The sequence below is a fragment of the Cryptomeria japonica genome, chromosome 6 (genome assembly GCF_030272615.1).
Source record: "Cryptomeria japonica chromosome 6, Sugi_1.0, whole genome shotgun sequence".
NCBI lineage: Eukaryota > Viridiplantae > Streptophyta > Pinopsida > Cupressales > Cupressaceae > Cryptomeria > Cryptomeria japonica.
The window spans coordinates 18917358-18929687 of record NC_081410.1 but is presented as its reverse complement, the minus strand read 5'-3'; the positions used below and the strand labels follow the sequence as shown (position 1 = coordinate 18929687).

The window sequence follows — 12330 nt, the reverse complement described above, 5'->3', positions numbered from 1 at the left end:
TTGAAATTACTTTTAAAAAACTAAAATCCTCTGTGCTTAAATTTGATTAGATAGTAGCTTATGCACACATATTTAGCCAAGTTGTCAAGTTTATATTGTTTAACGCAGAGAATCTGATTCACTTGTACAAAGCTAAATACGTTGTTCTAATTAAAATTGATTGCTTTTGATTAAAGTTTATTGTCATTCTCAGATATAGTAAAATGATTCAATATATCAGTGATGTTAATAAAACCCATTACAATAAGAATGTTTTTTTTCCAAATTCTGAAACCTCACATGTCATGGGCTAAAGATGCTCCAAGTATTTGGGAAAACTAGGTTTTTTTCTAAATTTGAAATGTTTTACTCGATGACAATTATGTTTTTCAAGGAAATGTTTAGTTTTATTATTAATATTAAGTTATGTGGTAGAATGAAGTGGATCTCACGTGAATAACATCCAAAACCCAAAAAGAATGCATCAAAACTATTATATGAATACTCTTAATAACATGCTTCCACATTAAAATGTGTTATTTTCCAAAAAAGTTAATGGTCCTATTGATTAGAAATAGAATATTTCTCGTTTGTTTGAACTTATTTTGATTTTTTTTTAATGTGATATTTAATATATAAGTGGTATACATTTATAAGGATTGGATGTTTATCTTAGAGTTGTATTTGGATTTGACTTAATATCTTAAGATTTTTTTTTTTTATTATTATTTATTTTTATGATATTTAATGCAGTTCAAGCTTGTATTTGTAGTATTGATTTACTTTTTAAAATTTAAAGTCGATTATGGATTTTTGTTGATTCAAACTTGATTTGTTCTTATTTATTGATTTAACCATGAAAATTCAAATTTGAATGTTAATGTGTTGTTTAAAATGCTACATGCCTAGGTTATTAAGTCATTTAAGAATCACATTGCAAAAAATATTTACAACCATGCACCTTCATTGTTACTTCAATTTATGCGTTCATAAGAATATATACATAATAATTTGCATGTTTCTTGGTATGTGTTTAATCACATCAAACATTGTACAAATGGTCTAACGAAGTTTAATAAGGCACAAAGTGGGAAGATGCTTATCTTCCCTTCCTACAATAGCAATATCTAGAGGCTCTTTTAGTAATAACTTGTTGAGATTATCATACACAAATTAAAGAAAATGTGCATCAGATTCAAGGTCATAAATATAAGGATCAAGTGTGAACTTGTTGAATTGAACCTTGATAGAGAATATTCACATTCGTAGTTTGTCAGATCTCAATTAATGCATATTTGATTTATGATTGCTAAGATTAATTACACCATCGTTTATTGAACTTAGTATTTATTTTAGTACTTGCTTTTAAATTCAACTCAAATATCTTGGTTAATCAGTGAATCTAACCCTCAAACCCGTCTAGGATTTTCAAATTTTTCTTTATTTCCAAAAAATTATCTTAATTTTTTATATTTTTTCACCCTTTTTTCATGTGTGCAAAAAATGTTCCATTAATGTCTATACTTATTTTTTTCTTGTTATTTGCACTTTACTTACATTGGTGCATCTAGCATTCTATATATTGTATTGAATGTAGGAAGGAGATTAGCTTTGGATTTGTAATGGCTATTATTTTGAGTCCTCTTATTGATTTCTCATATGTAAAAACATCTTAATTTCTCTTATTATTGGAAAAAAAAATTTATTTGGGGTCCTCATATAAAATTATCTATCTACTTTGTCTCTATCCCTCTCTAGATCTATTTATATATATTTCCCTTCCTATCTCTATCTTCATCTCTCTGTCTCTCTGTCTCCGTCTCTGTCTCTGTCTCTGTCTCTCTCTCTCTCACACACACACACACACACACACACACACACACACACACACACACACACACACACACACACACACACACACACACACACACACACACACACACACACACACACACACTATTCCCCATCCTTATCTTTATCTATCTATCTCCACACACGCTCGCTATTTCCCCATCCTTATCTCTCTCTATCTTTCCCCTCTCTCTCTCTCTCTCTCTCTCTCTCTATATATATATATATATATATATATATATATATATATATATATATATATCTCAAGTCATTGGTTACACATCATCCCCTTTCCAATTCTCTCCCTCTCTATCTATTTATATATCTCCACCTCTATCATCATCTCTCTCTCACTCACTCACACACACACACACACTCATTATTTCCTTATCCTTGTCTCTATTTCTCTATCTCCCCCTAAACTATACATATGCCTCTCTCCTTCTCTATTGGTTAACCACCTCTATCATCTCTTATATATCTCACTCTTGATCCCTTAATCTCTCTCTTCCCAACTCCCCCTCTCACTCTATAGTTACATCTCATTATCCCAACTCTATCTTATTCACTCCATCTCCCCTATTCTCTCTCTCTCTCTCTCTCTCTCTCTCTATATATATATATATATATATATATATATATACAGTCCTCCATAACTTTTTCTATATATCACTTTCTATATGTTTACCTATCCATCTCCCCCTTTCTCATTATCTCCCTCTTTACGTCTATCCATCTCTCCATCTCCCTCTCCCCATATCCTTCCATCTCTTCCTATCTCCTTATCACTCTCTCTCTCTCTCTCTCTCTCTCTCTCTCTCTCCTCACACCCTTTCTATCTATATCTCATTATCTCTACATCTATGATTCAATCTATCTCACTCTCTATCTATCCTACATTATATTTTTATATCTTTTTCTCTCTTCCTTGATCTCCCTCAATCTCCTCTCTTTCAATCCATGTCTTTCTCTACCTCTATCCCCATAATTATATATCTCTATATCTCTCTTTACCCATCTCTCTCTCTCTCTCTCTCTCTCTCTCTCTCTATATATATATATATATATATATATATATATATCCCTCTCTCTCTCTCTCTCCTATCCTCCTATCTATCTCTCTATTTGTACATCTCTCCCAGATTATATTCCCATATATCTCTATATACCTCTCTTCCTTTTCCTAAATATTGATCTCCCCCTCTCTCCATATCTATTTTTATCTCTCTACTTCTTTATGTTTTTCATTCTCTTCCTTTCCCTCTCTCTCCATGTCTCCTTATATATCTATTTCTCTATCACTCTATCTCATTATCTATATATCTATATGTATCTCTCTCTACCCCTATATCTTCCCCTCTCTCTACCTCTCTTCGTATATCACCTTTCTATATCTATTTTTATCTTTTGCATCTCCCTCTCCTTTCCATATTCCTTTCTTTCTCCAATTCCATCTCCTTACTATATATCACTTCCTATATCTATCTTTATCTAAATTATCCTCTTCCTTTCAATATATTTATTTCTTCCATCTCCAACTCCATCTCTATCACTATCTTTATCATCTCTATATCTCTATCTCCTTACCTCCTCCCCCTCTCTCATGCTCTACCATGCTCTAACTCTCTCCCTCTATATCCCTATCTCTCCTATTGACATTCCACACCTATTCAGCGTACCCATTGCACACTAAGGTGCAATTGATAGTTTTAAAAAATTACAAATATGCAAGTTGAATAAATATTTAAATATAGAAATCTCTAGGCAAAATATAAAATAATGAATAACCAGTTAAAATTCACTCAAATGCAATAATATTTGTTAACGGCCAGCCCTTAATAAATCTCTCAATAAATGAAACCACGGGAATAGCAAATCACAAAAACGAATATAAAAGAGCGTACCGAACTTTACGTACCACTTAGCCTATTAAATGTGGCTCAAATAACTGGACGATACAAGGTGTAGATTCACTCCACACAAATTGGAATGCATGTAAACCATACGTACAGCAGTAATTTGAGCCGCCAAGGGGAAATTGGTTTAATAAATAATAATTATTGACAGTTTTTTAAAAATTGACAGGTGGTGTTGATCATAATTACAATTGATAATAGTTGAAGTCCGCGGGAATAACGCGAAAGCATTGATAGCAACACCTGTGAGTCATTGATCCGGTGGGAAGTGAGCAATCTGCAGCCGTCGATTAAAGCGTTAAACAACGTAACGAAGAAGGAAAGAATGAGAATAAAATTAGCAGTTTAAAAAGTCGATTGCTCGCAGAGTTTTTAAATTACTTCGATTGGAGGTTTGCGTTGAATTTCGGAGAATTTGGGGTTTTTCAAAGGTGTGTGTTTTTCCTCCTTTTTTTGGGTTTGATTTCCTATACTCTGCAAGATTCGACGTTGTGATCTCCGAGGGACTTTAGGGTTTGTGTAAATTGGAGTCCGAAGAATTTGCCAAAAAAAAATGTTGTGTTCAGCAGAATTCGATTCATGATCACAGCAGGAGACTAAGGTCTGAATAATTGTGACAAGGTTTTCGTTAGTTGCGCTGTGTGATCTCTTGCAGAGGATTAGGATTTGTAGAAACCAGGGTTCGTGTATATTTGTTTGAAGAAATTGGGGTTTGAGGAATTTTCTAAAAGCAATATAGTGTATTTTGCAGGATTCTATCCGTGATCAGAAGAGGAAGTCAGGGTTTGGGGAAGTGAGGATCTTAAGGGTTTATTGTCATGGCGACAGAGGCGGTGGCTGCACCAAGGGGGAATTTGAGGAAGCCCGTGTTTGAGAAGGTGGATGAGCTGCAGCCGGGGACGGCGGGGCACACGATGGTGGTGAAGGTGGTTAGTTCGAAGCTGGTGTTGCAGAGAGCGCGTCCTAACCCTACAGGAAATGCAAACCTTCGCCAGGTCCGCATCGCCGAGTGCCTCGTTGGAGACGATACTGGCGTAATCATTTTCACAGCCAGAAATGAGCAAGGTAACTGTAATTTCTGTTTTGGGTTAAATAATTGTATATATAATTGTTGAGTTTTCAAAGTCGACTCTTATCTGTTTGAAGAAAAAGGTTTGAATTTGAATTTCCGTATCCTTTTAGCCCTTTTTCTCACCGTGTTTTGGAATCTACACTCGAGGGTTCCTAAGCGACTCTAGAATATTTCCTTATTGTAACTGATAAATTTTTGCGGTGTAAGCCTTTTGGTTTAGAAAGGTTTTTTCTGTGAAGGTTGTTGCAAGTAAGGGGTGCCTCTGGGTGCAGTCTGCGTTTGCGCCTGAGCTTTTCTTGTTGGGTGATCTCTGTCTATGATTTGATATCAGGAGGATTGAACAAGTACTCTGTACTTTACTTTTAATTTAATGATTTTTGCGTATGATTCTTAAAGGTCTGATACCTAGGGTGAGTACTTTTCCTTGTCTCATTAGGTAAATTTTAATTTTGGTGTAGCTTAAACCGTGGATGGGATGTGTGACAGATATGTTTTTGTTTAGTATTACGAAGCTACCTACTGTAGGGTTTTTCCTTCCCCGCTCTATGTAAAATTTTCTTATTTAGATGCTATCAGTCGGGTTTATATTTTCTATTCATCGCTCTGGTCTATAGTTTTATATTCACCTGGAATATCGCCATATTTTTTTTTCTCCTAAATGAACATTCTAGTGTTTTTTTTAGTCCCTGATTTAATTTATTTTATAATTGAAATATAATGCTTGAAGCTTTTTTGAACTTTATTAGATGTATATGATGCTTAAAGGTTTAAATCAACTCGAGGGGTTTCATCTTCTCACAGTAGGTAAAATTAATCCTTCTTTGTAGGAAAATTTTGGTATTGACTTTTAATAGAATTAAAAATTTTAATTCTTGGTGTTTCAGAGACAATTCAGGGCTACGATTTAGAACTGATGTTTCGATGTCATGTTGTAGTTGTACCCTTCTTGTTGCTCGATCATAGCTATTTTTCCGAATTATGAAATTCTGTAAGGGGGTTTTACCCTTCTTGTTGCTCGATCATAGCTATTTTTCCGAAATATGAAATTCTGTAAGGGGGTTTTACATGTAGAAATGAAATTTAGGTCTAGTAGGGTTTCAAAGCCAGTTCAGAAAAAGAATTATTTGAAAATCTGTCTTCTCAACTCAGTTTTAGTTTTAGTTATAGATTGTATGAAGTTGTCTGCCCACCGCAATGAAAGATGGTTTCTTGAATTATATAATTATAATTTTTTACGTGGCACTGGGCCTATAAATGAAATGGATATTGGTACTCTCAGGATTTTAAAGTCAGTTCGCCCCAAAAGGACAGCCCGTCTTTGCGTTAGGGAAACTGCATTAGTGTGGTTTGGCATCCAAGTTATCTCATGTCAATCGTAAGCCTTATTTAGTTAATTTCTAGGTGAGGTTATGTGTGCCTGTATCTTATGAAATTAAATTTTTTATTTTCTGTGTTTTGAAGATCTGGGGTGATATTATGATTAGCCTTTCAGATGGCAGTGGGATATAATCATAAGGGAACTCATCATTACAATTTCATTTTGAATACAAATTTTACTGATTTTTAAATATCTCAAGATGGATAGGAACTTACATGATGAAATTTTAATTTCTCGAGTTTTTTAAAATAATAATATAATAATTTGATGTTGTCAAGGAGCTTACTCTAACTTTAGATGGGCTTTCATATTTTAATTTTTCTTGGTGAATTGACACATTATTCGCCTCTTTTACTAATGTCCCTAATTATTTTATTTATCCCTTTTATTTTATTATTTATCAATGATGGGATAAGTATATGGGTCATAAGCTCGAGTCAACCATATTTAACAATTTCGTTAGGTCCAGAGTTGGAAGTTTTTATGAAATCATTGATATGAGATCATTTACAGGATAAGTATGTGGCCAAAAAGCTTGAGTTAGCCATACCCAGTAACTTCGCTAGGCCCAGAGTTGGAAGGCAAAAAACTTTTTGCTCTAAGATAAAGCGGATGAGGAATTGGACTATCAAATTGGGTTTAAAGGATAGTAGTGCCTAGGTTGCCTTGATAATCGTAAGATGCTTAGATGCAAAATGTCATAATAAACCAGATTTAAAGTTAATATGGTTCCAATGTACAATTCTATTAAACCATGTGTCTCTACATGCAAGTGAAACGCAAGTCACCAGTTAAAAAATAATCTGATAAGCTTATATACTTTAAACCTACAAATAGAATGAATTAAATTGTTCTTATTATACTAAAAAGAACTTGTGTTGGGAAAAAGGGGCTTTGAAAAGTTGGCCGAAGGTTATCCAGATACAAAGAAATCTATTGCGGTATGTGTACAGCATAACCCCTTGGGATTCGTGACATGGTTTAACAGCATCTTGTGAGATTCTTAACTGGGATGGTAGCAGTTTCATGAACAGATGCATCTTTTGGGAGAAACAGCCAGCTCAACTCACTCTAAGTGGTATTAGAGTGGGTTGCAGGTTCGAATCCCCTTGGGTAGCGCCGAGGGGGAGATTGTTGGTATGTGTCCAGCATATCAGCTCGGGATTTGTGACATGGTTTAACAGCCTCATGTGAGATCCTTAACTGGGATGGTAGCGATTTCTTGAATAGATGCTTTTTTTAAGAGAAATGGCCAGCTCAACTCCCTATAATATATACTTGATTTAAATGCAAAAGGGCTCATATAAGTGCCAAGCATAAACTTAAATGAAGATTATCAAATGGATTTATTGAAATTAAAAAAAACAGCAAAATATTACATTGGATATAAGAGGCTTTTGGGAGAATGTTACAAGTTTTTGACACTAAAATATCTGGCATTTGACTGCAAGTGAGTTTTCTTAAAACGTAACCAAATATTAATTTAAAATCTGGAGGAATTAGTATCATGAAAAATCAGGGGCAAATCCTACAACTGCGAACTTAGACCCAGCTAAACAAGGGCACCTGTCTTAGTTTTATTTACAAAAGACATTAAGAGTGAATGGTGCATGTAAAGTGAGAGCATAATCCCCTCTAATCTGATCCAGGGCACCTGTCTTAGTTTGATTTACAAAAGACATTAAGAGTGAATGGTGCATGTAAAGTGAGAGCATAATCCCCTCTACTCTGATCCATCCATTTGGATTGCAGCAGAGCCTTCAGGCAGGGACGAGAGAGAGTCATTTTGAATGTATTTAATGACAGGTAGGTTGGAAGGTGGGGTAAAGATCTTTGTTCTTTACATTTTGGTTACCATTTATATGAATTGTTTTTTGATCTGGATGGTATTGCCTCTAAGAACCCTACTATGACTGTAACTATAAATTTAAAACACTTGGAAACCAGAATACAATTAGGAACAAACAAAAGGCAAAGGCATGCGAAGAAAAAATGAGTGGCAGTGTTGTGGCCACCAAAAAGCTTATGTGTCCTTCAATTGCAGTTTGATCTACATTTCTAATCAAATGATTATTTGTATTATTTGATTAGACTTTGGTGAGGTTATGTGGGGTCTTCTTGATGATAGGTGGCCCTTGGAATTATGTAGTCTATATTCTTGTTTAATAATTAATAGTTAATGCATACTAATAAGGTTATTGCTACAATATCATAAATCTTGGGCGAGGTGATAGACCTTGTGGGGAAGCTTGAGCTGTATTTTTAAGATTGATATCTACTTACTACCTTTAATGGACCTCCACGTTCACTAGGTTTTGACTTTCTTAACTTATGAATCTGATGGATCAGTGGAATATTCGTACTCCATATTCAACAATAATTTATAATCAAATAGATACAGGAAAAAGTGTCATGGGATTGAGGAGAATGAAATGCTTTTTAATAGTAAGTTCAACACTAACTGCCATAAGATTTTGTGCTGTATCATAAATTGAAGACACATCAAGGGAGGGTAATCCTAATTGTCTGGTCAGTAATTTTACTTATCATTATAGAAGAGTAACATCGGTATATGGGTGTTTGTTGTCACTCAATTTTATCTAAGAACATTAATGTTAAAGGAAATTTAGATGATGGTCTCTTTTAGTGTGAGTGTTGGTTTATTCTGGATGGTACAGTTTATAACATATAAATTTTTCTAGTATAATGGTTTCATGTTGGATAAAATTATTAAAATATTCAACACTCTTATGATTTTCTCAGGAGCCTGTATTTAAAATTACCTGGTTCATGTTTTCGAGGAAAAAATATCAAGATGATATTAACCAATCAGTCGTAGAATGCCATGTGTCAGCTATTTTTGGTAAATTATATACAGCCAGTGCAGGAAACTTCTACCACCCTGCTCTAACAGTCACTCTGAGTATCCTAATGGGAAGTATGTTGCTTGCATTTCTAGTTGCAGATTGATTGTTTCCTGTCTTCATAGTCTGTGAGCTTTTGTGGACTATCTGGGCTGTAAATATAACAGCAGCTCACTCATTGTGAATGTGATCTTATTCTACTTGAAAGTTGCTTAGAATATTTAAGGTGGTATCTGATGTAGGGGGCATAGGAGCTGGTCTCACTGGACATGACCTTCCTGGTAATGCAAAAGCTGGAATCTTTTGCATGAGTTTTGGAGCTGTTACTGGTTAGGGTGGAGATCTTTTAATGAGATGCATGTTTTGAATGCTCTACACTCTAATGCAGTTGAAAAATTAGTATTGTTCATCTAGTTACATGTCTGCCTGGTACAAAATACCACTTAAGTATTCTGATGCTAGCAGCTATGAGGATTTAGTGCACTGTGTACTTTAAGAGTACATTTTGATAGCCTTTTGAAGAGTCTACATCATATATTTTAATGGGATCTTTCGATAAAAATGGATAGACATATCCATTTTTATCTGATTGCTTTCTTTCTTGGCACTGTTACTGGTTAGGGTGCAGATCTTTTAATGAGATGCATGTCTTGAATGCTCTTTGCTCTAATTCAGTTGAAAAATAGTATTGTTGATCTATTTCCATGCCTGCCTGGTGCAAAATACCACTTATGTATTTTGATGTTAGCAGCAATGCGGATTTAGTGTCCTGTGTACTTTAAGAATACATTTTGATAGCCTTTTTAAGAGTCTACATCATATATCTCTTCGGGTGTTTAAATCATTTTGAATAAATTTAAATTCTCTACAGATGTTTATCATCACTTGCTTACTGTAATCTATTAATTTTGCATTCACTATATATAGACATTTTAATCAAGTATATAAGATAGTCATTTTATGAAAGTGTGCATTTAAGATACTCACTTTCGAGATTTTTGTTACAGTTTCAAGCTTAATTAAAGTTTCTCTGTGAGATATTCAGCATTGGAATGTTTATAATTTTTAAACCTTTCAAACTGAAGGATTTCTACACCTCTTTGGAGTCCCAATATATGGTGATTTCATATATTATGGGAATGAAAACATATGGAGGATCTTTTTTTAAGTTTTTGTGCTGGATTAATAAGTTCATTATAAACAATGGCAAGAGTTTTCATATCGATAGATATATATATCCATTTTTATCTGATTGCTTTCTTTCTTGGCATTGCTGTAGTTGACATAATGAAAGAGGGATTAACAGTGATTATTCGAAATGCAAAGATTGACATGTATAAGGGCACAATGCGTCTTGCTGTGGACAAGTGGGGGAGAGTTGAAGTTACTGAACCTGCAAGCTTTACAGTGAAAGAAGACAATAATCTTTCTGCTGTTGAGTATGAGTTGGTCAGTGTTGCAGAATAATCTTTTAATCTAGTTTTAAAGCCAGACGCAGTCAGAGGTCTGTTATGCCAAATAGTTGGATTGGATTTGAATAGAATGAATTACTTCAGGTACTGAAAGCCGTGGAGAGTGAAAAATGTTTCTTTTTGGTAAGAGGACAAAATCTAAAAACGCATTTTGTATCAGAATACAGTTGAACTTGACCTCACCAGCTGCATCTATACATGCAGTGATAGTACTGGTTGGTTCATTTTGGAGGCCTGCAAACACTTTACTGGAAAGCCAGATGTCAGGATATCAGCATTTTTGTATGGTGATGATACTAGAATTTTGCTATCTGGAACTTGTCTGGTCTTCAGAAGCTGAAAGCAGGCATTATGTACAGGCTGAAATATTCAGGAAAAAGACAGTTTAGTAGGCAATTTATAATTGCTGCTCAGTATATATTAATACTTTAGACGAATAGCCAAAAGATTTACATATCTTTTTGTGTCCAGAGATTGGTATTGTTATTTACATGCTATTTGTAGCAAATCTATAAATTTTTGGACTAAATAATGGATAACGGTCATTGTTCTTACTTCTTGAGTGAGCCTTTTATGTTACTTCAGACTAATAGCCAAAAGATTTACATATCTTTTTGTTTCCAGAGATTGGTATTGTTATTTACATGCTATTTCTAGCAAATCCATAAATTTTTGGACTAAATAATGGATAATGGTCATTGTTCGTACTTCTTGAGTGAGCCTTTTATGTTACTAATTTACTAATATTTTTCTTTTGTCGTTTTGTGTGTAGAGGGAGGCAATGAGATATTTTTATAGAGAGCTGGTTCTAGAAAAAGCTACCATGCATGTTTTATATTCAATTATATTTGTCTTGGTTAAGTAATGCTTAATTAATGTGGTGTGGGTGAATGCTACTGCTTCTACTGTTTTACTGCTACATAGTGATTGGATTCAGCTGTGTATGTTGTAATATGTAAAAGCACCTTAGCACATATTGAAAATTGCAATGATATAAACAATTGCCTATGAACCATAAGGAAAATAATCTATTTGATTGGATTAACTTCCTGAAGATGGAAGATATTGTTAATTGTGACGCAACATTACTTTGTACTGCTAGTTGCTCTTTTTCTTAGTCTCTGTCTTGCAATGGTCTCATGATACTGTAGTAATCAATCTAAACTAGAATTAAAGTCAACCAGTCATTATTTCATTTTTCTTTCTTTGGACAATATCTTCAAGTTAGTATATGAAAATCATCAAATTTAAGAATTTCAAAATAATTTTGGAAAAATCATCTACTATTGTTAAATTGGGTGGTCAAGATCATTCTCAGATCTTAGGTCTGAAGATACCTTCATTCAAGATTTTTATATTCTATGCAAAACAATTTAAAATCAGCAATTATCCAATGAACAAGTCGGAGAATCATCAAAATCACCAAACTATTGTTAAATTGGGTGGTCAATTCTTAGATTTGAAGATACGTTCATTCAAGGTTTTTCATACTTTATGCTAAATAATTTAAAATCCTGATAATCCAATGTATAAGTTAAAGCCCCTTGTTAAAAAAACAAACAAATTGAACTTTGTGTTTATCTCTGCATGGTAATAAATTGATATTAGTAGTGACATTAGAAGTCTTGGAGTAGTAAGTTCTCGAAAGAAAATATACAAGTTGTGCATGGCAAAACACATATCAACACAATAAAATTAATGGCATATAATATTGGAAAATGGAACATGGGAAAATGTGGATGGCAATCACGAGAGCTAAAAACATCTAGAAACCAATTATAGCCAAAAGAAAAGTAAA

At 33.9% G+C, this 12330-nt stretch overlaps 1 protein-coding gene across 2 annotated transcripts; it reads left to right on the top strand.

Moving 5' to 3' along the window:
- Positions 1–3996: 3996 nt before the first annotated feature.
- LOC131048025 (uncharacterized protein At4g28440) lies at positions 3997–11086 on the top strand. 2 transcript variants are annotated; one of them, XM_057981852.2, is made up of 3 exons: positions 3997–4177; positions 4498–4811; positions 10340–11086. In XM_057981852.2, exons 2-3 carry the CDS (start codon positions 4565–4567, stop codon positions 10525–10527), a joined length of 435 nt encoding a protein of 144 aa, XP_057837835.1. In that variant the 5' UTR covers positions 3997–4177; positions 4498–4564; the 3' UTR covers positions 10528–11086. The 2 variants fall into 2 exon arrangements, with proteins under 2 accessions (XP_057837835.1, XP_057837836.1); XM_057981853.2 differs by having other exon boundaries at positions 4003–4347.
- The last annotated feature ends 1244 nt before the right edge of the window (positions 11087–12330 follow it).

Excerpts from the sequence above, each read along its gene's own strand:
- LOC131048025 (XM_057981852.2), top strand. The coding sequence starts at position 4,565 with ATGGCGACAGAGGCGGTGGCTGCACCAAGGGGGAATTTGAGGAAGCCC. Across the intron at positions 4,812-10,339 it reads CACAGCCAGAAATGAGCAAG|TTGACATAATGAAAGAGGGA; the intron begins GTAACTGTAATT and ends GCATTGCTGTAG.